This window comes from Nelumbo nucifera, chromosome 7, assembly GCF_055504915.1.
Source record: "Nelumbo nucifera cultivar China Antique chromosome 7, China Antique-T2T, whole genome shotgun sequence".
NCBI lineage: Eukaryota > Viridiplantae > Streptophyta > Magnoliopsida > Proteales > Nelumbonaceae > Nelumbo > Nelumbo nucifera.
In genome coordinates, this window is record NC_142655.1 from 21,946,709 (window position 1) to 21,974,441 (window position 27,733).

Here is a 27,733-nt window from a genome sequence, read left to right on the forward strand (position 1 = left end):
GAAATTGCTCTACAACAGGTGTAGTTATTGTAATTTTGGGACGAAATTTCCTTTTTATAAGAAATTTTGTTTTATGTTCGTTGCAAATATTCTTTTGCTCGGTGTTGCATCACTTAGTTTGGGATTGAAACGGTTGGTGGGGTGATGACCAAATTGATGCCAAGGAATTTTTCTTTCTTTCTTTTTTTTTTTTTAGTTGTTTTGGTAGAATTGATTGAATTTTGGGAAAAAATATTCAGGTCTATGAAGGTGAGAGGAGATTAACCAAGGATTGTCGTGAGGTTGGAAGATTTGATCTCTCGGGCATTCCACCTGCTCCAAGGTGAGTAAAAAACATTACTCAGAATAATATATGAATGAGAATATAAAAACTAGACACTTATTATAAGTGGCTTGTGATTAAATTTGAATTACAAGGTTGATTGAGGTGGACAAGAATGGTATTCTTCATATGAGGGCGGAGGACAAGGCGCCAAGAAATCAAAATCAATTACCATAACAAATGACAAAGGGTGTCTAAGCGAAGGGATAGAGAGGATGGTGAAAGAAACAAAGGAATTCATAGAGGAGGATAGGAAGGTGAAGGAAAAGATCGATGCGAGGAACAAGCTGAAAACGTACGACTACAACATTGGGCTCAGTTTGGAAGGAGTATAAATACAAATATGTAGAGTGCAAATACATATAGAATAATACAAAATATACAACTATATTTGCACTCTACAAGGAGAAGATGGAAAGCACACCAAAGGAGGCGCTAGAGTGATTGGACGACAATCAGAATGCGGAGAAGGACAATTATGAAGAGAAGTTGAAGGAGGTAAGACGGACTTCCCGTCTCCGGTGTTATCGAGGAGCTCCTTGACAACTACGTGGACTTCCCGTCTCCTTTTCTTTTCAAAATTTTCATTAGATTTTATTTTGAAAATTTGAAGAATAGTAAAAGGCAATTTAGACATTTCATTTTGTTCCATTAGCACTAGTTAGTCAATTAGCCAGTAGAAATTTGCCCTTTTCTTTTACAGATGCAGATTCACCATTTTTGAGATCCGATGGATTGAATCTCGGATATATGATATCGGATCGAATACGGATTCGGAAATATCATGTTTTGAATCCGATCCGATCCGTTTGCATCTCTATTCCCAAATACCTCGCCAGGGTTTAGCGACTTCGGTTTGGAATTTGGAGTCTCTCTTTCTCTGCTGGTTCTCACCTCTCCGTCTTCTCACTGTGCTCTTCTCTCGTGCAAAGGGTAAAGGGGCCCATGGATTCTTCGTCCATTGATACTGCTAACTTGCAAAGGCTTATAGAAGTAACCTCCTATTCTCTGCGGACCTCTCAGTTCAGTCATTGTTTTTATTGCTACCAGTTTTTAGTTTTAATTTCTTGATTTTGATCCTAAGCTTGGTTTGTAGTAATTGTGTTTGTAGTCCTTGGATTTCCCGTGCTCGAATTCACTTCTGCTGCTTGGTTTGATAAACATTTGTTGGAGAAAACCATAATGGTTCAAGATTTTGATTCTTAGAAGCAGTTTTTGGTCTGTTGGTTTTGTTTGTCGTATGAGACTTTGCTGCTGTTGGATTTCAATCCTCTAATACTTAATAAATATATTTTTCAAATTCTCCAGAGCAGGAAAAGAGAAGAAAAATGTAATTTTGGTATCAGATTTTGGCACCAGTTCCTAAAGGGACCACTAGGATTTTCTGTTTTGAACTTGTTCTTCTCTAGTCTATACATTAAGGGCTTCTGTTCTGTATATGATGAGGTTATATAAATTTGGGTGTTGGTTGCGTTTGAATTGTTTATACATAATTTTCTGGTTTTCTCTGAAGCGTTCTTTTTTTCCTTTCCCTATTCATTCTTGTATTTAGGTGTTGAAGACCATCGGGTTTTGTTTTTTTATTTGTAATGCTTGCACATTATACATAAGTTACTGTGCGGTTGTTTCACTGCCCCCTCTTTCCCTCTTTGTTTGCCTTTCTTTCTATCTGCCTTACTGAATTGTATCTATTGTTCTGTTATTCACTGGTTTAGACTCAATTTCTGCATAGTGTAATAGGGGAGGGCTAGCTAGAATGTTTTAGTTAGGATGAAACAAAGCTTGCCTTATCTTTTATACTATTCATAAGTGTTATATACACATTTCAAGTGAGAAATGGAAGAGGATGCAAAGCAGGGAGTGGTTGAGGTAGAAGATAATGGGGGATTAACAAGTGGAGAACCCTATTGAGGTTGATAGGAGTTTTAGTTTCTTAATCTTGGTCTTTTTTATGTTTTGTGATTAATGATCATGTACCCTTCCGGTTGTTGAGGTTGGAACTTGGAAATGTTACTTTTTTTGGGTGCAGTAGTTTCCTGTCTCTGTTATGTGATGCATACATACATACATATATATATATATATATATATATATATGTATGTAATACATATATATATATTATTCAACAGCAAATTTGTTAATTAAAAAAACATAGCAGTAAGCCAGGTGAGGTGCAGCCCACAAAATGAGCCACACGTGTGAGCATAAGTGTACCTGAGGTCTACTTTTTAAAACACTAAATTAACCATCAATCACCATTGGAATTACAAATTACCACTGCTGTTTGACCTCCCATCTGGTGGCTCTTATATGATCTTGCAGCTTAGGTAATGGATCCTAATTGCACGACCAGGAAGGCATCCACGAATCCTTCCCAATCCCTCTATAACTTCTCTTCCCCTTGGTGGAGGCATGAAACGATTTTTAGGGTAAATTTTCGAGTTCAAAAAAGTATTAGCAATTAAAAAGATGCCGCATGCTATTTATTGTGATTAGCTATTTTATTTTATATTGCATTTTTTGATCCAAAGGTAAGATATTGTTTTGATTTCTCCAAAAAACTATATGGATGTACAAGTATAGACATGTACAGTGAGCCACTATATGTCAATGTAAGCAACTTGTAACTCTTCTGCTAGCTATTGCAAAACAAAACAGCGGGATCAAAATAGGATTGATGAGGAACATCTCTAAAAAGATCTGTTGCAACCATCCAGGAGTGAAATACACCAAGGACTTTTTTTTTTGATAATTAATACACCAAAGATCTTTTTAAGAAACTCATCCATCGAGCCGAATTTATCCTCAAATACCAAGAGGCTGTGGCTGGGATCATACTTCGAAGGTTCTTCCTTTTTTTGCTTAACCTTGCTACCTTCCAGTCCACAAAAGATTTGTCACCTTCTCTGGCATACACCAAGTCACCAACTCAAATTGATCAGTCTACATAAATGAGCATAAATCTCTCTCACCACTGGGTGGTGCAAGAATAGGTGACTTGAAGTTTCTCTAACAGAGTTGCACATGACACACGAATAAGGTTGTAGGTTAATGCCCCTTCTGGTTAGATTTTCTCTAGTTAGGCATTTATTGAGACCACAGTAAGAAAGCTGCCTTGGAAGGAACCTGAGGTATCCAGACCACTTTATGAGGGAAATTTGAAATCTGGTGACTGAGCAGCTTGTTGTAGCACAATTTCACAGAGAATACCCCTGATTTTTCTCACACTCACTGTCTTACATCTTTCTGACTTCCGATTTGGAGCTGTTCTGTTTAGTAGGCTGAGTGCTGCCAAGTTTTTGATTTCCCAATCATCTAGATTTCTTCTTAGGGATGGGTGCCAGGTCAAACACCCCTTCCTCATCTTATTATTCCATCTCTCATATTATTCTTCTTTCTTTTCCTCATCTTTTCTTTTGATAGATGAGAAATTTATTATTAAAAAGATCAAGTGGCGAAAGCATTATAGGCTACCCTTGGAGAGGCATGAGATGTTACCTATCCTGGAAATTGAGAATTACATTAAACAAAAGCAAAAGATAACAGAACTGCCCAATATAATTGTTCCCTTGAGGCCCCTTGCTTAGCTAAACAATCAGCTAAGGCATTTGCTGTTCTGCCCACCCAATGTGAGGTCACATTCATGTTCCTTGAATACCAGTTAACTTTCCTCAAGAGGTCCCTGTAGCACCATATAACCGAACCTGGATTTGTCAACCAGTCCACAACAACTTTGGAGTCTTCTTCAATTACCAGATTCTGCACTCCTAGTTGGTCTACTATCTGAATACCTTGTACAGCCGCTAACAATTCAGCTCTGTTAGAGTCTCCTATTCCCACAGGGCCTGAGAACAAGGCTAAGATGATGCTGTTCTTATCTCTCAGCACTCCTCCTATACCCAAAGGACCTGGGTTGCCTTGACTACTACCATCAGGGATAAGATGTTGCCATCTTTCTTTTCTTCATATTTGTTTCTTTAGAACTTTAAATTTTGTTATTGTCTCAGTCAAGAATGGCTCAGATGTGTTAAATTTTAAATGATTGTGCCATCTGTCAGGTTGGTCTCTGTTTATGTCTTTATTCCTGGGGTTTGTTGGTTTGTCATGTTTCTCCTGGAATTTGTAAAGCAATTTTAGAAGCAAAATATAGAATACTTATGGATCTAAAGTGGAATTGCACCTTAATATCAAAGCATAGGCTCAGCTTATCATTTCTCTCAAATCTTAGGTCAGATGAATATTTATGATAGCAGCATCACAATCTATTTAACATGCCTAGGCGAAGCGGAATTTTTATTTATGGAAACTACAGCCAGTTAAAACTAATAGAGAGTCATTAAAAGTGCCTTTTCATTCAGAGCTGTAGTGACAGGTGAATAAAAACATAAGACCTGCATGGAGGCAGAGATGCCATTGAATTGGGAGGCTTTCCTACATGCATAGGTTTTGAGACTTGAATAGGACATATGTGTTCTGGGTTCCAATAAAGGTATTGAGTATCAAGTTTTCTGTAAGTAGTTTATGATGATACCTCATGGGTCATAGCATGGAGCTTTGGATTTGAGCAATGAAAATGTATTTGTTTCCTTGCTAGCATATCAAAATTAGTATTATTATTGTTGATCAATAATTTAATGTTGTTTTTCTGGCTCAATTAATTAGGAGTTTCAGATGCCTGCATCAGGTGACACTTCTAAGCAACAGTTAGGAATCTCATGAAGTTTTTATTGAACGCACCTAACATGGTCACTGTCAATGAGAAAGGATGGAATGGAGTATGTAACTTTGCTATAATGATTTGATGAACTCTCTTCATTGAAGATTCTCTCTTCCTGGTTTGAAGGTGCAGTGGCTTGCTTCCTACCTAACATGGGCAATCAACTCCAAAGACATACCACCTTGAATGGATTAGACCTCAGCAAAGGATCTGCACTTCCTGATCTTAACCAGATTTAATGCCAGGAGGTGGTTGTTAAATTGTGTAACTGGGTAGATGATGATGAGCAATCAAAAATGCATGTACATCCCCATTGGATCTAGTCGCTGCTGCCGGAAGACCTTCTTCTGGGCTTTAGATCTGGTTTTCCTTTTAAAGCCAGAACATGGGAGGCAAGAACATATATGCATTAGGAACTTGGATTCTAGACCTTTTTATACCTGGTGCTTCTCTGTTGTGTGAGAAAGAGATGCCAAATTGTCTTGGAGAGACACTGACTTGGGCCTCTCTGCTCACCTACACAAGAACTAGACCTTGTGTATAACACCATTCTCCAATCTGAAAACTATTGGTAACCTCCAAGAAGAAGTAAATTGGTGGGATAGAGTTAGAGTTGAACTCCTCACTCTTTAGAGCAAGGAGGTTAAAATTTCCATATGGTGGCTTAAAGATAATGATGCAATTGTAATCCTTAATATGTACCATGTTATGTGTAAGAGGCGAGTGAAAGAGAGTGGAGATAAAGAAACAGAGGTTAGAGGGGACATAGGATTAGAATCTGTCTACTTCCATGTGTTTTGTCCAGTAATGTTGAATCAGATCATGAGTAATACCAGACACCCCAATCATCTTTCATCCTTTCACTTACTTGATCCAAAGCTGAAGACAATTGTTTAATGCTAAAAGAAAAACCAAACAAGGGAAAGAACCATTTTGACAATGCCAGCAAAAGAGGATCACAGTCACTAATGTCATAGATACCACTTCTATTAAGACCAATCTGCAGCCTAGAGACTGCTTCAAATCATTGTAAAATAGTCGTAAAAATTTTTGATCTGATCAATTGACAGGTCCAAGAAAATGAGAGTGCTATCTGTATACTGAAGGTGGGTAATCATTGACTTCATCTTTAACTTTGAACCCAGATATCAGTCTGTAGAGAGACTGGGCCGAATGGAACCTAGCCATTGTCTTATTATTAGTTCTTCCTAGTTGCTTTATTTGTTAATGGGCCTTTCCTTTATAGGCCTATTAATCCTTTTTTTGTGTTCTTTAAGTATGTTGATGAGCTGGCTGCCCACTTAAGGGCAGACTTGTAATTTGTTCAGTCTTAGTAAGATTAATAAAAGAGAAGAGAGGTAGAAGAGGAGACCATCAAACTCTTCTTCTTTTCTCCCTTCTCCATCTTCTTCTTCTTCTTTCCTGCTGTTTTCCTCTTCCTTTTCTTTCTTTGCTATAATCTGAAACTATTTTACAGAATTTTATTGGAATGAATCACATCTCAGTCCAAGTTCTTCAGCTTGAATGATCATTCTGTATAGCCCATCAACCACAAGAAGAAAAGAAAGAAGAAAGTGAAGCTCCCTTCTGAAGGCCTCTATAGCTCCTAAAAAAATCATTGGAGGCACTATTTAGAAGAAGAGAAAAAGAGACCATTTAGATGCAAACCTGAATTCATTTCCTCTAATCAACTCCAAACCCCCTTTTTTTTTCAAATAAACAACCAAAAGAAAATCCACATCCATCTGGTCAGAAGCTCTAGTACAAATCAATACCTTGCCTTTCAAAACACATGATGAGATTTTCTTTTCATCCGTTGCTCTTGGTATTATTTTGATGTGTAATCTAGTCTGATATGTTGTCAAGGGAAATTTGTGTCATCTGCTTGTGATGTATATACTAATATTAATTTTATTTCCTAATTTCTTTGTTTTTTCTGACAACCTATTTGACAGTTCTACCAACTTTCATTTGTTTGTGGGGTTTTGATCTCAACTAATGCAAATCAAATTTATTAATGTTTGTAGGATGAGAAGCAGAGGGCTATGGTGAACCAGATGGTGGCTAAACTCACTGATCTTTGCTGGGATAAATGTGTCACTGGAAGCATAGGAAGTAGCATGAGTAGCAGTGAGAGTACATGCCTCACCAACTGTGCTCAGCGTTTTGTGGACATCAGTATGTTAACAATCCAGCGCTTTAAAAATATGCATTGATCCAGTGAAAGATTGAAGTGATGGCATTGCCAAGCATTATTCAATATTGATAACTTGTAGGCATCTTAGATTACTTGAAGGGTATTGCTTTTATTTTTTTGGAGTACATTTCATTCATTATCAGTTCAGGTCCTTTGTTGGAAACACCATTTAGGATATGAAGCTTTTCCATGTGAAAACCTTATTTTGGTCCTTCATATTTGGTCTTTCTGGTCTTTTGTATTTTTATTAATTTTATTTTTCTCTTTCCATGCATACAGATTGGTAATTGGGATGACATAATGAATGAATTGTTTGTCATCAAGATATGAGTTTTGATAATGATTCCCCCCCCTTCCCAATCTTTTGAAGTGACTCTTGCATCCCACAACTTAACTGCATGTTAACTTAGGCTATGGTTTTAAATGTTAAATGTTATCGATGCATGCCATAACCAAGCATTGTTTTGGTTGTACCAATTAAAAAGGCTTTATTTTGGTTGAAACTTTAGGAAGATCTTAGTTTTCTTTTCCATTCCCATTCTCTTAAAAGAAATATTACTTTATGAGGAAAATGTACTTTAGAAGTATGAAATTCTCAAGACGGTGGGGTTGGATGATATTTGATCTTAAGTAAGATAATGCTGTCTAATCAGGTGGTTTGTAAAGATGCTTAGGTTGCTAAGTCATTGGGATTGTTATTTTTCTGTGGCAAGAAGTTTTCTGAAGAGACATTTAGGAGGAAGAAGAGCATTAGATGTTAGGCATAGGAGGGTATTGAATATGGGTGGAGGGGGGGGGAGTGAGATAAGTAAGGAGGTGCAATCCTCCTTTCTTGGGACATGTGGATTCTCATCTGGGCAGAATTCATGTTAACAAGATATACTTGGTTGGAATTCAAGTTATGTCACTGCATTATAAATGCTATTATTTGGAGTATTTGGGGTGAAAGAAATGCAAGGCTGTTGAACAAAGAACAAGGCCTACTGATTGAACAAATAAAGGTTAAATTTGTACATTGGGTTGGCCCTGACCAAAGTGATGAGTTGAAAGGGGTTACAATGAATGATCTAATGAGAGGTTGGTCACTGTGGCTGGTGTGTCAAAAAAAGGGGCAACAAGAACTGGCTCCATTGGATGTTGGTACCTTAAAGCTAAATTTTGATGATTGCAGTCTTGGAGACCTAGGTGCTTCAGGTATTTGGGGAGGGGGGGGGTGTGATAAGTAGACCTGTTCATGGGCCGAGCTTTGCCTCTTTATAAACATAAACTGACCAAGCCTGAGCCCAAAGCCCAATGCGAACAGATATTTTGTAGTATATTAATTATATATTAGTAATAATATATTATACATTATGTAATATTCTATATATTATATTATATAATACTTTCCACTACTAAATTTATTATTATATAAATATATATTATATATTATTTATTTATATTATATTTTTATTATACATATAATATTATTTGGACAGGCTCAGGCTTGAGTCGGGCTTATTTTGGGAAAGCCTGAGCCTGGCCTAAAAAATAGTTGGGCCCAATGTTGGCCCGAGCCCGCAGGCATAAAACTTTGTCCAAGGCCAATTTAGAATGGGCTGGACCAGTTCAGCCCGTCAGGCTATCTGGTCCATGAACAGGTCTAGAGATAAAGGATGAGGAGGTCAATTTAAAGCTGAGCTTTTCAGGGCCCATGGGGACTAGAAATTCCTTTTAGAGCCAAACTAATGGTAGCTGTTCAAGGTTTAAAGCTATTAGATGTTAACAACAGGAGAATAGTTGTTGAGGGTGATTGTCAAGTTGTTATCTCCTGGTTATGTACAGAAATACTGTGCCATGGAGATTTAGGTTTACAATAAGGAAGGCTCAGCATTTGGGAAGAACTCTGAACTGCTCATTGAGATGGATACTACAAAGTGCTAATGAGCTTGCTGATGGCCTAGCAATCAGGGGTGTTAAGAGATGGTTTGGTCTGGGGTTTAAAAAAGTTTCATCATTTATTTTTTTGAAAAGGAAGTGTCATAAATTTGATGGGTTGTTAGGTTATCTTTTGGTTGGTTGTATTGTTCCTTTCTGGTCTTCACTTGATCAGCATGGGTTCTTTGTGTATGAATGATATTCTTTCTATTAATTGTAAAAAAAAAGGATGGGGAACCATGTTTTGGTTTTTGATTTTTATTAGCATGCATATTCTATCTTTATTTTATAACCATTGCTTTGTGTAATAGTAAAACCTTGGGCTGGAAAGTATAAGAACATGGATTTGAGCCTGAGAGTGATCACTTTGTGTAAAAAATGCCAAATGTTAGTACTGTATCTAGTCTACCCCTCTCAAGACCCCAAATAGTTAGGACCAACATTTGGCAATTATTAACTGCAATAAAAGAAAGAAGAAACATAGAAGAGGAGAAGAGGAGAAGAGAAGAGAAGAGGAGAAGAGAGAAGAGAGAGGAGAAGAGAAGAGAAGAGAATGAGGACCAAAAAACTTGTGTTAGCAGTACCTCTGTTATTATTTAGAGTAGGGTAACATAACAATATAAAAAGAGGATAAAATGACTCTAATGCCCCTGTGGCATATATAGAGATGAATACTCAAACTCCCCCTCAAGTTGGGACGTAGATATCTATCATGTCCAATTTGTCATAAAGGTCATTATGCCACAAGTGATGAAGCCCCTTCGTAAATACGTTTGCTAACTGTTTTTTGGAACTAACATACAGTGTACACATCTCCCCACTTTCAAGATTCTCTTTAATAAAATGTTTATCCACTTCTATTTGTTTGGTTCTATCGTGTAGCACTAGATTAGATGCAATGCTAATGTCGGCTTTGTTATCACAATAGAGTGGCATAAGACCACTAACACCAAAGCCCAGTTCTTCCAACATATTCTTTATCCACAGGAACTTTGCAACACCATGAAACTGATATGACCCAGAAATTTGACATGCAGTTCACAGACTTACAACAGCGTTCACACACTCGAACATCAACAAAAGAGACTAGTATTCATTCAGCAGAAAACAAAACATTAGCAGTTGGTCGGTTCTTCGAGAGACCGCCGGCTCTCCCAACACTCACAATATTCTTTACTCAAAGAAAAACATACCACCCCCTATCCCCCAAAGCCCCTTCTTATACTCTTCTGATAGCATAATTGACTCCCTCTATAAATGCCCAGCTGGCCTAGTTATAAATGCCCAAAAACTCTTCTTTTTTCATAATGACATAGCTATAAATGCCCCAAGACTCTCCTTATTCCCTCCAGCTATAATTGCCCTCATGTGATTAATTGTTCAATTATTTCCCCCCCTTAGCTGATTGTTGACCTTTCCTCTTCCTGGCATACGTAAGGGGCCTATCATTACCCGCCACCCAAAGTCTAACCTTGTCCTCAAGGTTAAAATGAGGAAACTGGTTTCGAAGTAAGTCAAAAGGCTCCCAAGAATTTTCACAGGTCCTGCCAATGAATAAGCACTTCCAACCAGTAACTCCAGGCATAGTGGATGGACGCACACCGCGCACGGCAACAGGATAATGGAGCTTTGCAACTCTTCCAATCTCTTAATAAAATTCCTTCTTTCTTTGAAAGCTAGACCTCTTCAATCTCTTGACTGCTACCCTTGTTCCATCAGATAAAAGCCCACTATATGTGCCAACAGTCTTGGCATTTCCAACAAGATGGTTACCTTCACTGAAATTCTTTGTAATTGGCCTCAGTTCCTCATTGCTGAAAACTTTCCATGATGGGGTAACTGATGCAGATGTTGATGGATTAGATGCTTTGCGAGACCTTCTGCGCCTCTTGCTCCTCTTGTATGCAAGCAACCAAATTACAACAGCCAAAGTTGTGCAAAGGATCATCCCACTAACAGTTGCAAGGATGATAAGATACTCCTTGTGGCGGCGCAGGTGGTAGCATTTGTTCTCTATATCAATCATACAGATGAACTCATGAGAGTTGTTGCATCTCTCACCCACAAGGGTTGGCTGGCCATTAGTCACCGATGTATAGGTATTGATTAGATTAATGCCTTTGCATGATGAATTGGAGCCATTGGAGTGAAATGGTGCCCCAGGGGAGATGGACTCATTCCTATGTGTTGCATTGTCAGACCACTTCCAACTAAAACCACTTGTAGAATTGAAGCCTCTTCCTCCAACCCAACAGCCTCTTGCTGTATTAGTGCAGAGTTTTCCAGCAAAACTTAGTTCCTTGGCTGATGTCAGTGCTGTCAAGTGCCCATTATAATCCCTACATCGAGACTCTGATTCATCCTAATAACTGGAGTTTTCTATCAGCCCAAAACACTTGCTCTTATTCGGACTGATTACCGGCAGGTCTCGTAGGGGAGCAGAGAGCACCTCGAATTGGCGACAATATTCCTTAATAGTAGAAGATTGATGTAACGAGAAGAGCTGCTCCTGTAAATTACCCTCCTGAGTCGATCGAAAACGTTCAAGGAGGAGCTCTTTGAATTCTGTCCAACCACAAAAAGGTCGCCGACCATCTTCCCAGTAATACCACGCCAATGCATCGCCCTCTAAACAGACAACTGCAGCTTGCAGACGCTCCGCCGGAAACAAGCCATTAATCTCAAAATAGCGCTCCGCGTGAAAAAGCCAGCCGCCTGGATTTCCCCATCAAAGATAGGTAACTCCAACTTCCGAGGAAGTGAATCAGAAGTATGTTCCGGGACTGATATTGAAGAAGACATCAGGAAAGCTGCACTCTTCCCTTTGTTAGTTGCATGACTCGATGCGACTAAAGGAGGAGCAATGTCAGTTGTAGACAAAGGAGCTGAATAGGCCTGTTGCTGAAGCAACAGATCAAAACGTCTCACCAGATGTTGAACGCTTCCTTCCAAAGATTGTACCGAGCTTTCCAGAGATGAGATCTTCGAAAGTCCAGCTGCTACCTTATTTGGATCGAGTCACTGAAACTCATTGTGTAAGCCATCCATCTCCAAACGAAATCCAGAATGCAGAGAAGACAGGCGTTCTTCGAAACCCTCCACCTGCGATGCCACTTCCTTAGCTGTCGCCATGGCCGAGGAAATACGTGCTCTGATACCACTGTTATGACCCAAAAATTTGACACACAGTTCACAGACTTACAACAGCGTTCACACACTCGAACATCAACAAAAGAGACTAGTATTCATTCAACAGAAAACAAAACATTAACAGTTGGTCGGTTCTTCGAGAGACTGCCGACTCTCCCAACACTCACAATATTCTTTACTCAAAGAAAAACATACCACCCCCTATCCCCCAAAGCCCCTTCTTATACTCTTCTGATAGCATAACTGACTCCCTCTATAAATGCCCAACTGGCCTAGTTATAAATGCCCAAAAACTCTTCTTTTTTCATAACTGACATAGCTATAATTGCCCCAAGACTCTCCTTATTCCCTCCAGCTATAATTGCCCTCATGTGATTAATTGTTCAATTATTTCCCCCCGTTAGCTGATTGTTGACCTTTCCTCTTCCTGGCATACGTAAGGGGCTTATCAGAAACATGGTCTTGTACTCGGCCTCTACACTAGACCTGACTACCACACTTATTTTCTTGCTCCTCCAAGTAATTAGGTTACCTCTTACAAAGGTACAACACCCATTGGTAGGCCTCATGTCATCAACTGATCCAACCCAGTCACAATCAATTTGTATACCTTTAAGTGGCCATTCTTCTTGAACAACAACCCAGTTCTAGAAAACTTCTTGAGATATCTGAGCATTCTCTCTATAGCTTCTAAGTAGGAGTATGCATAAACTAACTAAGTACACACAACATAAGCAATATATGGCCTGGTCATATATAAGTATAGAAGTCTTTAAACAAGCCTCTGGTATTGCGTGGCATCCTTAATAGGATTACTACTAGTTTCACTTAGCCCAAGGTTCGAGTCGATGGGAGTGTCAACAAGTTTTGACCCCAACTTCCCTATGCCTTTCAATAGATCTAGGATGTATTTCCTTGTGAAATGAAGATCACTTCTTGAGAATGGGCAACTTCAATTCCAAGGAAAATTGTCTAAGGGGTCCAGATCCTTTATTTCAAACTTAGTAGCCAAGAACTCCTTTAGTTTCTAAATTTTTGAAGTCTAGTCACCTATAATTACTATGTCATCAACATATACTATCAACACTGCAATCTTTCCTTGCACTCTCTTCACAACAAGTGTGTGGTCTGACTAGCGCTACTTAAATCCTATTTGGTGAATAGCCAAATGAAACCTGCTAAACCAAGCCCTTGGTGACTGCTTCAAACCATATGGAGATTTCCTTAACTTACACATTTTCCCTTCACTCCCTCATGCACAAAAGCCAAGGGGGTGAACCATATATACTTCTTCCTCTAAGTCACCATAGTCACCATTCACAAAGGCATTCTTAATGTCCAACTAATGAAGTTCCTAGCCCAGGTTAGTTTCCAAAGAAAGCAGAACTCTGATAGAATTCATTTTGGCCATGGGTGCAAAGCTCTTTGCATAGTTCTACTCTATATACCTGTGTAAACCCTTTTGCTACTAATCGAGCCTTGTGTCTCTCCATTGTACCATCTGCCCTATGTTTCATCATGAACAATCATTTACATCCTATTAGTTCTTTCCTTCTGGAAGATCCACCAATTCCCACGTACCAGTCTTATGTAATGCATCAGTCTCTTCCTTCATTGCATCTGTCCATTGATGAACATATAGAGCCTATGTGACACTTTTAGGAATGGATATACTGTCAATAAAAGAAAGGAAGGCACGGAAAGCAGGTGAGATATTGTCATAGGAAATATAATATGATATAGGATGACTAGTGGTACACAACCTCACTCCCTTTTGGCTATAGGAATGTCCAGATCACTAGCAGTAGAAATGTCAATATTAATGGGGTTAGAGGTATCAATGGGGATAAGAATACTTGGTTGAGGAGGATCTACCCCCAAGAGTCTGATGATATCGGTTGCACGACTCTAGATTGTTCCATGGCTTTTGAACTCTACTAACCCTTGCGACAACAAAGAAAAACATAGAAGGGAGGAGGATCAGGAAGAGGATAAAGCAAAACCTGAATTGGTTTCTCCTCAACCCTACTTTTGTCTTGAGGAGAAACAGGAAAGAAGGGTTCCAATTCAAAGAGGGACACATCCATAGAATTATAACACTTGTGGAAAACAAGATGAAAGCATTTGAAGCCCTTTTGTGGGGAAGGATAACCAAAGAAGACACAAAGAATGGCTTTGAGGTCAAGCTTACCATGAGTGGAAGACAAATCATGAACAAAACATTGACAACCAAAGACACACATAGAAATGGAAAACAACGAAGCCTTAAGAAACAAGAGTTGATATGGGGTCTTGTACTCTAACACCATGGAAGGCATGCGATTGATAACATATGCACTAGATAAAACAACATCCATCCAAAAATGCTTGAGAACATGCATGTCTAACATGCCCCGAGCAACTTCATGAAGATGACAATTCTTCCTTTCAACAACACCATCTTGTTGGGGTGTTTTTGCACATGAACTTCGATGGAGAGAGCCACAAGAAGCAAGGAAATTTGTCAAGTCACCATAAAAATACTCTTGCATTATCAGACTGAAGTATTTTTATTACGGTCTGAAATTGGGTGAAAATCATACGTTGGAAGTCTTGCACAATTTTTTGTCTTTCTTCTCGTGAAAGCATTGGATAAACCCATGTGTAGCAGGAGTAGTCATCAATAAATGTGATAAAATATTTGTAACCAGTCGTAGAGGGTATAGTAACAAGGCGCCACACATTAGAATACATGATATGGAAAGGGAAATCTGATATTTTATTTCTTAATGAAAAAGAGCTTCTACAATGCTTACTCAACTGACATGTTTGACACTATAATTCAGTTATTGACAGAGACAAATAATTCTAGAAGTAAAATTTTCAAAGACTCAAATGACATGTGAACCAAGACAATTGTGCCATAAATAGACACGACTCTCAAGGGATTGATTCAAAGACTTTGTAGCCTCAAGACTAGCTTTATTCTCCATCATGTAGAGACCATCTACCAAGTTTCCTCTACCAATTGTCCTCTAGAAGGTCAGATCTTGAAACACACAAGAATGAGGAAGAAAGACCACTGAACAGTTTAAAGAACAAGTAGTGCTGCTAATGGACAACAAGTTAGTAGGTAAATTAGGAATATGAAGTACATCTGATACTGAGAGAGCAAAGCCAAAAGGCAAAGAGATAGCTCATCAACCAGCTATGGAAGAGAAAGAGCCATTATCTGGCCTAGCCTTTTCTTTGCTAGAGATGAGTATAGAACTGAAACAAAGAGGGCTTACAAGTCATATGGTTGGAGGACTCCGAAATCAATAATTTACGGGATTTCAAAGACTGAGAGGAAACATGAAAAGTAGAGGCGGTGTTACCTAATGTAGACACAAAGTGGAGGGGGTAGAGGTAGAATCCATTTGTTGAAGATCCCTACCATATAGCTCCAAATGGTCATAGAAAGCATTTTTGAAGTTCTCCTCAGTGTTTTAAAAGTGCAAGGCGCAAGGCTCAATTTGCGCCTGAGGCGCAAGGCGTGCCTTTTTGAAGCAAGACGTAGAAATACAAAAAAAAAGCTAAAAAAATGTCAGAAAATTCAAAAAAAATATTAAACATAATATTACTAAAAAATATAAACTTAAATTTTAAAATAATGTTTTAAAAAACCTATTATCTAAAATTAAAATACATAAACATAAGATGTAAAGCATATTCAAATGAGAATTTAAAAATAAAATCAAACATATAAAACATTTTCAAGCATGCAAAACCTCTAATCTCTTTTTTCACTCAATTGCAGTACTTCACATAGCTAATGTAATGTAAAACATATATGATGTTTCAATGAATATAATGAAACTGTTATTGATCAAAAAAAAAAAAATGTAATGTAAAACATATTACATTCCTGATTCTATGAGCCGCCTTTGTGCCACACCCCAGCCCAGTCGTTATGTTCAAAAAAAAGCAAAAAAAACACCGAATTTTCAAAAGGCGCACGCCTGGGCTGAGGTGCATCAGGTGCACGCTTAGGTGCACGAGGCATGTGCCTTTTGAAAGGGCTGCGCCTAGGACCTAGGCGAGGTGCATACCTTGAAATGCGCCTTGCCTGTGTGCCTAGGTGCACCTTTTAAATCACTGGTTCTCCTTGGGGTATGAACCAGGACACTCTTGAGATGTGTTCATGGAAGAACCAATTGCTTGCTCCTAAGAAGCCATAGGCTCATACATTGAATTTAGCCCAAGTAAAAATGCAAACACACTACTGAGGGCCTAGGGCCTTGTAGGCTTTAGCATCCTTGTCACTCTCTTATTCAATACTCTGATAGTGATCAAGTTTCTTCCAAATGGAAGAGAGGGCAGAATAGTAATCTGATAGGCTACATTCTCCCTGTTTGCAATTGATAGATCCTAGAATAGTGCCTCTGTTCGAAGTATGTGAATTTTGCCTGCTTCCAAATATCATAGGCTGTATCTGCCCACATAAAATTCTGCTGAATCAATGCCAACATGGTGGTGAGAAGCCAAGACATGATTAAGCAATTCTCCTTATTCCACCTATCATGTTTAGCAGTGCCATGGTTCTTTTACTGTTCCATTGATGTAACCAATCTTTCCTCTAGCTGTGATGTACAATTTCATCTCTTTGTACTATGCTAAATAACTTCTGCCATCAACGGGAGTAATTGTTATTGGGAAATTCATATGGTCTATGCTATTATTCAGTCCTCCCTGTCTAGATGTAACATCGGAGGTAGCACCATCATCAGAAACCATTATAATGGCAGCCTAAACACCCTAACTGCTTCAGTTCACACTAGATCAGTGTTTAAAAAGTGCAAGGCGAGGCACACCCCTTTTTTGAAGCAAGGCGCAAAAATACGAAAAATGCTAAAAATGAAAAATGTCAGAAAATTAAAAAAATGTCAAAAAATTAAAAAAAAATATTAAACATAATACTAGTAAAATATATAAAGTTAAATTTTAAAATTAATTTTAAAACCTATTATCTAAAATTAAAATACACAAACATAACATGTAAAGCATATTCAAATGAAAATTTAAAAATAAAATCAAACATATAAAACATTTTTCAAGTATGTAAAACCCACAATCTCTTTTTTTCTGCAATTGTATTACTACAAGTAGCTAATGTGATGTAGTAGGTTCTCAAGGGGAATAATCACACACCTTCCAAACACTGATCTGGACACTTCCAGGTCTGGATGCGGACAGTACTGCACCAACTCAACCCCACGATTGCTTCACAACACCAGTTCACAGCTGTTACCGCACCCCAAGGTCATACCAGACCTACTGAGGACACCTTCCTCGTCTCATTAGGATCATATGATCCACAAGAAACTCCTAAACTCCTTCACAGCATCCAACAATTAAGTTTCTGGGTTTTCTTGGCACACAACCAAGAGAAAAAACAGAATGGAAAGCCCTAAGGTTGTCTCAGACCAAGTCTATAATCTGTGGTTGTGTTTCGGTCTAAGAGGGCAGAGAAGAAAAAAAAGATCTCAATCTGTTCTCAGAAGCTCATAGCCTGCTCTGATACCTTATTAACTGCAATAAAAGAAAGGAAAAACGGAGAAGAAGAGAAGAGAATGAGGACTAAAACACTTAGGCTAGCATCGCCTCTGTTATTATTTATAATAGGGTGACATAACAATATAAAAATAGAGGGTAAAATGATACTGATGCCCTGCAAGCATATACAGAGATAAGTACTCAACAGTAATATTTTTTCCTTCTCTCATTAATTATGCACCAGGCCACCAGCCATGCTTTTGCCTGTGAACAAGGAACTCAGATTGTTGACAATAAATTGATTTATAGCCATTTTGGTTACTAATTATTTTGCTTGACTTCTTGTTACTTCTGCACAAGCTAGTTGTCAGTTGAATTTTAGTTTGGCACTAGTAGCAAAGAAATCACTTGGCCATAGAAGTTTCTTAATAGTATGTTATGTAAAACAGTATAGCTCCAGTCCTGTATGGGTGGAAGAGTAGGACAACTTTGAGAAATCAACGGAATTAGAAAAAAAATTGAAAATCAACCACATTATCCTTAAGTGTTAGTAATTTTCTGACATGTATGCTCTTTGTCTAGAAATGAGGACTTAATTAGCCACCTTTTGATCCATTGCCCCTTTACTCCTAGGGCATGTACTAGGTTGAATCCCATGGTATGCCTGAATGGTTCCTTGGCATTTTAAATACTTTTCAATGACGGTAGACTTATTGTGACATCCTTCTTGGTGCTGTAAGTTGGTTCAATTACAAAGAGAAATTCAATAATGTTCTGGCAACAGAGTATCACTAGTGAAAGAATTCAACAGAGTATCAATAATGTTATGGCTGTATCATGCTTAGACAATGACCAGTTTAGATACTTCTGTTTAGGAAATTCTCTCTCTTCTTATGGTTATATCAATATGGAATTATACTTATCGAAGAAAAAGAATTGGTAACAAGTTTCAGTCCACAACAAATTTTAAACATGTATGTTACAAAAATTACATTGTCTACCGCTTTGATTGGATTGATAGGTTTATCATGTTCTTTCAACCTTGGTGTGCATTCTAGTACTAGCTGTGGGCTGTAACAGTTGCAATGCTACGTTTTTAGTATCGATTTTGACTCTATGCTTGATTCAGGGTACCAAGGAGGGAGAGAGTTGGACCACCAAAGGTTGTGGGTTAGATTGAGGTTGTGGTTCTTATTGCCTTGTGGTTGTTACTTGAATGTTTGATTCCTCGGTGATCTAGTTTGGCCGGTGGCATCTTAGGGATATCCTTTGTTGATTGTAGTTCTTCTAATGTGGCAAGAGCCTCTCGCATGTGGGGCCTGTACTTTGGGTCTGTGTGGAGGCATTGAAGGGCTAGTGCAGCAACTGCCTGGGCTCCTTTTTTTGAATACTGACCCCCCAACCTTGTGTCCATAATTCTCAATACTCTTCTGTTATTGATTAGGAATGGCTTTGCCCAATCAACCAGGTCATTTTCAACTCCAGCTCGCTCTTCATCCAGCGCCCTTTTTCCTGATAGTAGCTCTAATAAAACAACTCCAAAGCTGTATACATCACTCTTTATGGTCAAGTGTCCTGCTTCAGATGTCAAGAGGAAAAAGAACGAATGATGTTAAAAAAAGTAAATAAAAGATTTTTTTTATAAGTAAAAAAAAGTATATTTTTCCCTCTCAAGGAAGGTGGATAGACAAGAAAATTATTAGTCTTAAATTTAATGTTTTGAATCAAGGATTTAAATATCGACATGATACGCCCAATACGGGGCATATCATATCGGTATCAGCCTATGGTAGTACGGGATACGCTACAAACAGAAGCGTATCCCTTGAATTGTATGTGTCGTAGCGATACGGATGCGTATCGGCCTGTATGTATTGGTTGATAATACACACTGATACAAGCCGCTACGCATCAATACACAATGTTTCTCTATAAAAAATTGCAGGCATGATGATTCGGACTCGGATCACCAAAGCGTGCCCACAGCCTTGCACCTTAAATGCGATCCTAAGCCACTAAACCACGTTTATTCTTGTGATAATAAACAAAATAAAATAAAATAAAGTTTATTAACTTTTGTCTCTACATGCGATTTAAACAAAGAGCACATGTTTATATTTAACAACTCTAACTAAAATTTCAGAAGAATAATATTCAAAAACAGTATTTTATAAGCTAATACAATAAATAATCTATCAAACCCATGTTTATATAAATAGATGATTTTTAATATCAAGAAAAATATACAAATAAAATATTAAGAATAGAATAATTATTTTAATACTTAAAACTTATAAATTTGCAAATGATATGCATATTAAAATTTGTATATATTGTTATAAATTATTAATTAATATTTTAATTTATATTAATAAGTAATAACAACATATTTATTATTTATAAAAAAGAAAAATATTGTTTATAAAATATTTAAGAATATAACATTAAATTGAATTTATCAAATCCATTAGTCTACCATTATTTCAAAAAATTATTTTTCATATTAGAAAAATTATATAAGTAAAATATTAATAAAGGAATAATTATTTTAGTAATTAAAAATTATGAATTTTATATGATATGTATATTATAAATTTAACAAATTTGATATACTTTAGTTAAGATTAGATTTTTATAAAGTATTAATTAATATATTAATTTGTATTTGAGAATTTAATATTTAGTTGACTTTTTATTAATGTTAAAAAAATAAAAATAATTGATATAATAATTAAAATATAATAGGTGCATATGCTTAGTGCCGTGGACTCTTGATTGATGCATTATAAATAAAATTATATGATATCTATGCATCTTGATATATTAATTATAATATATTTCTTCATATATATATATATCACTAAAATATACATTTCTTATGTATTTATATACTATTTGTGATTATTTTGATCTTAAATTTAATGATATTATTGTATTTATGGATTTTGAATGTATTTGCCTAGCATATCCATGCATTTTCATATTTTTTGTCCGTATCCATACGTTTCCAAAGCGTATCCATATCCATATATGTATCCTTATCCAAGTTGTCCGATACGATACCCGATACCGATACTTTAATTCTTGTTCTGAATAAAGGTAGAAATATCAATTTGAAGCCACTGGTGGGTTATTGGATTGATACTTCTATGGGTCTATAAGGAAATAATGATACCATACTTGTGAAATGCCGAGGAGATTATTCCCTCTTAGGAACTGGTGTCTTAAAGCTCCATCTGGAATCAGGACAACCCTAATGAATCCCTCTGTTTCACCTGATTTTAATTTGTGCATGAGCTGACATAGCCAATGAGGGGCAACGTACATTGCATTGCTTTGTTTGAATTTATCCACACAATTTACTTTTTCTCAGTGGTTGATGGAATTTAGGAAGGACATAATTTAGTTATGCAATAATGCAGAAGGGCAGGACATCTGAAGAACAGTTCTGTATATTGTTCTGCTTCTTTAAGCAGCATTTTAGACCTCCAACATTAATACAAATTTGGAGAAGAAACAGAAGCATATATGAGCCGTTTCAGAAAAGAAATGGAATGCCAAGGAGATTATTATTTTCTTATTTATATTTTCGAACTTTTTTTGTTCCATTAGCCGTTTCATGCTCATCCTTTCTTATTTACTATATATTAATTAATTTATATATTATTTATTGTTTCCAAGTGAAAATGAAAGTAGATTAGAAGTGACCTGTTGCAACATATTCTGGGGCAGCATAGCCACGAGTTCCCACCACTCTGGTAGAAACATGAGTGTTATCTCCAGTAGGACCATCTCTTGCTAGGCCAAAATCTGAAAGCTTTGCATTGAAATCCTGCAAATTTGATACATAAGCTTTAGTTGTTTGAATTTTGAAATGATTGAATGCATTTAGAACTAAAGGCCAACATTGATCTATAAATAGGGCCTTAAGCTTTTAAGTGTACCGCATCAAGGAGAACGTTAGAAGCCTTAAGGTCACGGTAGATAACATGGTTATCTAAATTATGCAAGAAGCAAAGTCCCCGAGCAACACCAACTGCAATATTCATACGTGTGGACCATGATATAGGTTGAACTCCTCCTGCAGACAGAAGACATGGTGTAACCCATAAGAAAAATATCCCCATGATCTGTGTAGCCTTCAAACATGAAATATAAAAACTTCAAGCATCAGTGGTAATATGTGAGAAAAGTATGCGGTGGATTTATCAACTCAGTTTCAGACAAAAGCAGGGGAGGAACTTCTAGAGGGCATGGATCAAGGTGCTAAAAATCCAGTAAACCAGGGTGCCTGGAATCCTGTTATGAAAAATAGTGCAAGGAATTCCAACTATGTTCTATTTGAAGATTTAAAATTATTGTTGTATGAAATTTCACTGTCATTTGTCACATGAAAAATTAAGAGATGAATATTTTGTTGAAGGGATTGGTGGAATCATGACGGAAGTAGTCAGTGGTAGGTATGAGATGAGAGGATGGGATTAGTTGACTTCTGTATTATACCTTGCCTGGTAAGGTATTATCAGAATTTCCTAGAGGATTCGAGAATCCTTTCTTTTAAAGGAAAATTGGTAATTAGTGATTTCTTGCTCTATGCAGTTGAGAATTGAACATCTCAGTCTTGTGCAGTGACCCATTGGTGGCTCCAAGCTAAATGTGTTTTACATGGTTATTAAACAAGACTGACAGGTTTGAATAGATCTCCTAGAAGAATTGATGGCATAGTTGTGGATGATTGGTCATCTATAATATACATGGGAAACAAGACAGTATTATACTGTTCCAAAGGGAGTATCTCAAACAGCTTCTTGTTGAGTGCTGACAGCAAGTTCTGCTAATTGTGGTAGGGCTTTAATGTTTTCTTATTAAATTGACAGGTATGCTAATTGTGGATGGTTGCACCCTTAAGTCCACTGACCTCTGGACTGTACAGAAAGGGTCAGCATATGAGGTGTCATAAGTCAAGGATTCTTGGCCAATATGATCATGAATTCACGATTGTCTCAATCTAATGGATCTTGGCTGGATCCAGATTTGCCTGTCAAGGCATGGAAGCATACCTGCTTGGAATAATGTTACAAATCATTTATGCTTTCCCTAATTGCTAGCTTTTTGTTAGTTTGTTAATTTGAGACATCGCATTATGCTTCATAAGAGTACCTACATTATAGAATAGTTATCTTGATGGTAATAAATAAATAAATAAATAACAACAACGACAACAAAAATCCAAGCAAAACAATTTATCAAAGCTAGAATAAGTTAGAACAGTGTCAGGTTACTTACTTTTAAATAAATGATTTTCCAAGCTGCCTCTTTGCATGTACTCATAAACTAGAAGTCTGTTTTCTGACTCTGTGCAGTAACCAATGAGTTTCACCATATTCTCATGGCGAAGTTGGCCCAGGTAGTTAACTTCTGCCTGTCAAGCCATAAAGATCAAGTTGGCATTAATTTTGCACCCTTGATTTCAACTATACAGAAAAGCAAAGCTAGAAATAGGTTTCCAGAATTCATACAAGCCATTCTTTGTGACCTTGGAAGCTTTCCATTTTGAGTTTCTTGATGGCAACGACAATTCCAGTTCCTGGTTTTGTGGGAGCCAGAGTGTTTTCATCGATCCATCCTTTGAAGACACACCCAAATCCTCCTTCACCAAGAAGACTGTCTGTGCGGAAGTTCTTGGTGGCAGTCTTAAGGTCATTGAAGGTGAATGACTTGAGAGTGACAGAGGCTGACGTATCATTTTGGGATGCCACTGGATATTTTCTGTTCAAACTGGCAGATGGTGTTTCCTTGAGCGGAGAAATTGAGTATAGGGTTTCCTTGCTAGGAGCTTTTGAAGTTTCTGAATGGAAAAAAAAAAACAAAAGAACACAGAAGAAAAAAGAAAGTAGACAACATGAGTAGATTGTAGAGTTAGCAGTTCTACGGTACTCGAAATTTGATTTTTTAAATTATGTAGTAAACAGCTAGCAAAACTTGCAATTTGTAGAATGCAAAACAAAGATTTAAACTTTATCCATGTCAAGGCAATTGCTTTGAACTATGCTGAGTTTCAAAATCGTTCCCTGTTGCTTCTAGCTGATCATACAGATCTGAAATTAGTTGAACTGCAGAAAGCTAGTTTGGAAACATTAGCAGAATTGGTACTCGGGGAATTTGCTCAATCTAGAAAGTTGATGAAATTGGAGCTTTGCTGATTTTGCATTTGGATCTTGCTGGTTTCAGCTAGGTTCAGTTGACTCGTTAGGCTAATTTGCAACATGAGGTGGATGTTGGTTGATTCAACCTAACCTAGTTTTTCAGCTTAGAGCTTTGACAGTTTGGCAGGGATTCATGCTCATAAAGACCAGAAGGAAAGCTTTCCCTCGACAGCAATGCGGATAATAGGAAAAAGAATTAACAAAACTCATGATTCCATATTATTAGTTGAAAACGGAGGATAAATTTGAAAAATTTACTGTAACCATTTTGTAATATCTTTTCGTATTCCTCAAGAGCTTGCACCCAATTATCTATCTTTTTTAATTGTTTATCTTTCTGTTTCCAAAACCTGTATTTTCCCCATGTCTTTTGCTTGGGGTGGGGATTGGGGAGGGGGAATTTACTTGATTTGAGACCAATAAGAGTTAAGAGTTGAGCTTCAAGCTTTATGATCCTTTATTGCAATTGACCTAGAAAATCCATGATCCATAGACGGTAAAGTTCTGATCAGAGTTATAAATTTTGACTATACTCAGAATATATAGACAACAGAGACAGACAGGGCTTGGCTGGAAAATTTCCAACTCTTCTATTACCTGTTTATCCATACCATAAACAGCCAAGCAGAAAGACACCAGTTGAGAAAGAGAAAAGAATGATATCAAAGAAGCTCCTACATGATCCTTTAGTACAATTAAGTGTGTACTGAAGGTGAAGTATGGTGACGTGCTTACAACTAACCCAACTTAATAGATTCAATCCCACCAAAAAAAAAAAAAGGAATAAAGCAGACATGCCTGATGAAAGTGTAGAAGAAGCATGAGCACATCTTGCAGGCCGCCTCCAGCAATTCCCCATTCGGCACTCGTAGACTCTCACCCACTGTCAAGTAGATGAATAGTAGAAAAGAATGATGCCTGAAACCCATTTAAGGAACAAGAGAGGAAACATATTTACCGAAAAAAAAAAAAAAAAAACAAGAGAGGAAACATCTCCGTGGGCTCAAAAGAACCAGTCAAGATCTAAATTTCCGTGGAGGATGGGGAAAAAATCAAAACCAGGTCCCACTTATATGGATGTTTGACTCTTGCAGGTCCTGTCAGGAATTCAAAGCGGACCCACATCAACCAAATATCCATCTCCTTCTCCACAGCAATTGGTTCATCTATTCATCCTTATTCAGTACTACAACTTTTGATTCTCTTTCCTCCCCTTTTTTCCCAGTTTTCTCATTGAGATAGAAATATATTACTTTTTCATGGCGTGTCACTGTGTATTGGAATGCCGACACTAGTTGTCTGGAAAATCTGTGGAAGATTTATTCAAGAGAGACAGAGAGACCCAATTGTTGCACAGACAGGATGATTTTTCCATCAATCCAACGGTTGTGGGCATCAGGTGAATGGGGTCGTAGTGCGGGGCCCAGATTTTCCCAAAACTGAAAATTTTCAGCCCACGTAATCTCTCAGAAATAATAGGTAAGGTGCCGTTGAACTTGAAAAAACCTCTTGGATGATAGTCAATGTGGGTCCCAGTGGTTTAGCATGATTTATGTATTTTCATGATGTTGGATCAAAGGGTTAGTTTGACATGATGCTGGGATCGGAAATTTCCTGGCCCATGATCATCCGCAGCCATGAGTGAAACTGGTTTGGCCTTTGACTCAGATGATTGATACGTTGACCCATCTAATCTGTTTAATGGGTTACTCGATTCTTATATTAGTTTGGATTTTTTTTTTTATGTTAGTGACATGATATATGATCGGTTGGCTCATTGACTCAAATGGTTGAACGGGCAATCCATTCATTGACCTGGAGGGAAGAATGGTTCAACCTCCGGTCTGGGTTTTTAAAGGCTGCTAGATCCTTTACCATCCTCAACTACATTCATAAAAGTAGTAAAGATGAGGACCCACCGATGATTGGGGCCCATGATGGAGGAAATCCACCGCAGCCCAAAATTCAAGCTGATGTTGACCGGATGAATTCATCTGGGGTGACCCAATGAATTTCAGTCATTATTTTTATCTTGGGTTTGGCCAAACCCAAAAGATAGGGGTAAAATATAGGGTTGGATTGGGTTGAGTGAAAGATTGTAAAATGCCAACTTCGTATAAAACGGGTTTTAGTTAGGGTTGATTCTGATGTCTTGACTCTTGACCAATTTGGCGTAAACACAATATATTGCCCTTATATATATATTTTTGCACATTGGGCCTCGTCAACTGGTGCTAAAACATGGGATTCCAAATAGGTCGAGTGCACATTTTGGTTTGCTTTTGTTCAAGTTTTTACTTCATTTATTTATTTGCAATGCTGATGAAGTAAAATAAAACCCAAAGCAAAATGACAGCTAAATCAAAAGTGTATCAGAATTTGCACTCCCATGCACTTGCATTAGTGCAAGGGAAACAAAAAATGGAGCCTTGTAAGTATCATATTCGACATGGGGCCAAGGGTTTAAAGTATTGATACACTTTTTTTTTTCATTGTATATCTAGAGTTTGAAGTTTGAACCACTGAAAACTCAACTCTATTTTCACGTTTTTTTTTTTATTATTTTTAAAAGTCTAAAATCTTAATAATGCATGTATCAGTGACCCTGAAAGTCGATATATGCACCAAAACATTGTGATATCAGTGGTCCTGAAAATCGATATGTATCATACAATATGCACCAAAACATAAACATTGTGATATCGGTGACCCAGAAACAACGGTGGGTTCATTGCAAAATATGTGCTTGCATGAGAATGATAGTGTGCGTTTTTGCATGTATAGAAGTGTTTTGGGTGGTATAGACTAGTGTTATAGACGCCATGGACCAGCGAGAAAAGAAAAAAGTCGTAAGGACCAGTGCAACAGGGTCGGCCTTTCCTGGAAACGTCAAAGTCATTACCAAGTATCACCTTGCCAAGTCAATGATCAGAGATGAATATGAAACCGATGTCTGATAATGTCGTTTTGTTTTTCTGTCTACGTTCACTTGGGTTCCCACATTTCTCTTTCAAACACTGTTCCACATGACCAGGACTAATTCAAACCATGAAATGGGCTATGTGGTTAGAATTTATAACTCATGGATTGATTTGTTTGGTGTAGGGGACCAATTTCGTTATGTAAAGCTAAATTGATTTATACAAAGGAACTTATTATTGCTCAAACTTGTGTTACCCTCGAACTGGCCTCCTAAATACCAACCAAACGATTCCTCATGCCGACGACCCAGTGGTTCAGTTGATTATTCATGGTCCGCTTGGTTCACAGGAACAGGGGTCCGGAATCGGAATTTTCCACGTGTTTGGTTGCAACTGAACTTGAATGGGAAGACTTAATGATTTTTTAATGGGTCGCATTTTGTTTATGATTTTTATCTCTTTTTATGTTTTTTAATCTCTTTTTATGTTAATTGAATCTCAATTTATCTGTTTATCTCTTTACATGTTAATTGGATTGTGTTGTATTTGGATTTTCACGAGTTTTTATCTCTTTATATGTTCTTTTTTTTTATTATTATTAGGGACAAAATTGAAAATGATGGTTGATTCCGACTCCAACCTCTTGACAAACCAAATAGCATCAATTAGAATCGGACTCCAATTCCTATTTGAACCAAACAGATAGGGGAATAGGCCATTCCAATTCCGATTTCGATTCCAATCTCTAATCAAATGAGACCCTTAGTGCTCTTTCGAGAAGGTGAGTTC

The 27,733-nt window shown here is 37.4% G+C and overlaps 2 protein-coding genes across 8 annotated transcripts; one reads left to right on the forward strand and one right to left on the reverse strand.

Moving 5' to 3' along the window:
* The first annotated feature begins 968 nt into the window (after positions 1-968).
* On the forward strand, positions 969-27,364 carry LOC104593580 (mitochondrial import inner membrane translocase subunit TIM8-like). 7 transcript variants are annotated; one of them, XM_088891174.1, is made up of 4 exons: positions 969-1,315; positions 2,645-2,751; positions 7,067-7,217; positions 23,902-24,042. In XM_088891174.1, the coding sequence occupies exons 2-4, from the start codon at positions 2,653-2,655 to the stop codon at positions 24,018-24,020; spliced, it is 369 nt and encodes a 122-aa protein (XP_088747300.1). In that variant the 5' UTR covers positions 969-1,315; positions 2,645-2,652; the 3' UTR covers positions 24,021-24,042. The 7 variants fall into 7 exon arrangements, 2 of the variants coding, with proteins under 2 accessions (XP_088747300.1, XP_088747301.1); XM_088891175.1 differs by lacking the exon at positions 23,902-24,042 and adding an exon at positions 22,695-23,097 and having other exon boundaries at positions 976-1,315; XR_016078435.1 differs by lacking the exon at positions 23,902-24,042 and adding an exon at positions 27,129-27,364 and having other exon boundaries at positions 977-1,315.
* Positions 18,757-24,996, reverse strand: LOC104593579 (putative serine/threonine-protein kinase PBL18). Its single transcript, XM_010253487.3, has 6 exons — positions 24,822-24,996; positions 23,337-23,665; positions 23,104-23,239; positions 21,762-21,898; positions 21,526-21,649; positions 18,757-19,392 (listed from the first exon to the last, which is right to left on the reverse strand). Exons 1-6 carry the CDS (start codon positions 24,880-24,882, stop codon positions 18,989-18,991), a joined length of 1,191 nt encoding a protein of 396 aa, XP_010251789.1. The 5' UTR covers positions 24,883-24,996; the 3' UTR covers positions 18,757-18,988.
* Positions 27,365-27,733: the final 369 nt, after the last annotated feature.

Bases quoted from the DNA above. Each gene is read 5' to 3' on its own strand.
- LOC104593579 (XM_010253487.3), bottom strand. From the start codon at position 24,882: ATGGGGAATTGCTGGAGGCGGCCTGCAAGATGTGCTCATGCTTCTTCT. The intron at 23,240-23,336 runs GTATGAATTCTG...ATGGCTTGACAG, and splicing joins AAGGTCACAAAGAATGGCTT to GCAGAAGTTAACTACCTGGG. The intron at 19,393-21,525 runs GTCACTTCTAAT...CATCTGAAGCAG, and splicing joins CCCAGAATATGTTGCAACAG to GACACTTGACCATAAAGAGT.
- LOC104593580 (XM_088891174.1), top strand. From the start codon at position 2,653: ATGGATCCTAATTGCACGACCAGGAAGGCATCCACGAATCCTTCCCAA. The intron at 2,752-7,066 runs GTAAATTTTCGA...TAATGTTTGTAG, and splicing joins GGCATGAAACGATTTTTAGG to GATGAGAAGCAGAGGGCTAT. The intron at 7,218-23,901 runs GTATGTTAACAA...TGTTGCTTCTAG, and splicing joins TCAGCGTTTTGTGGACATCA to CTGATCATACAGATCTGAAA.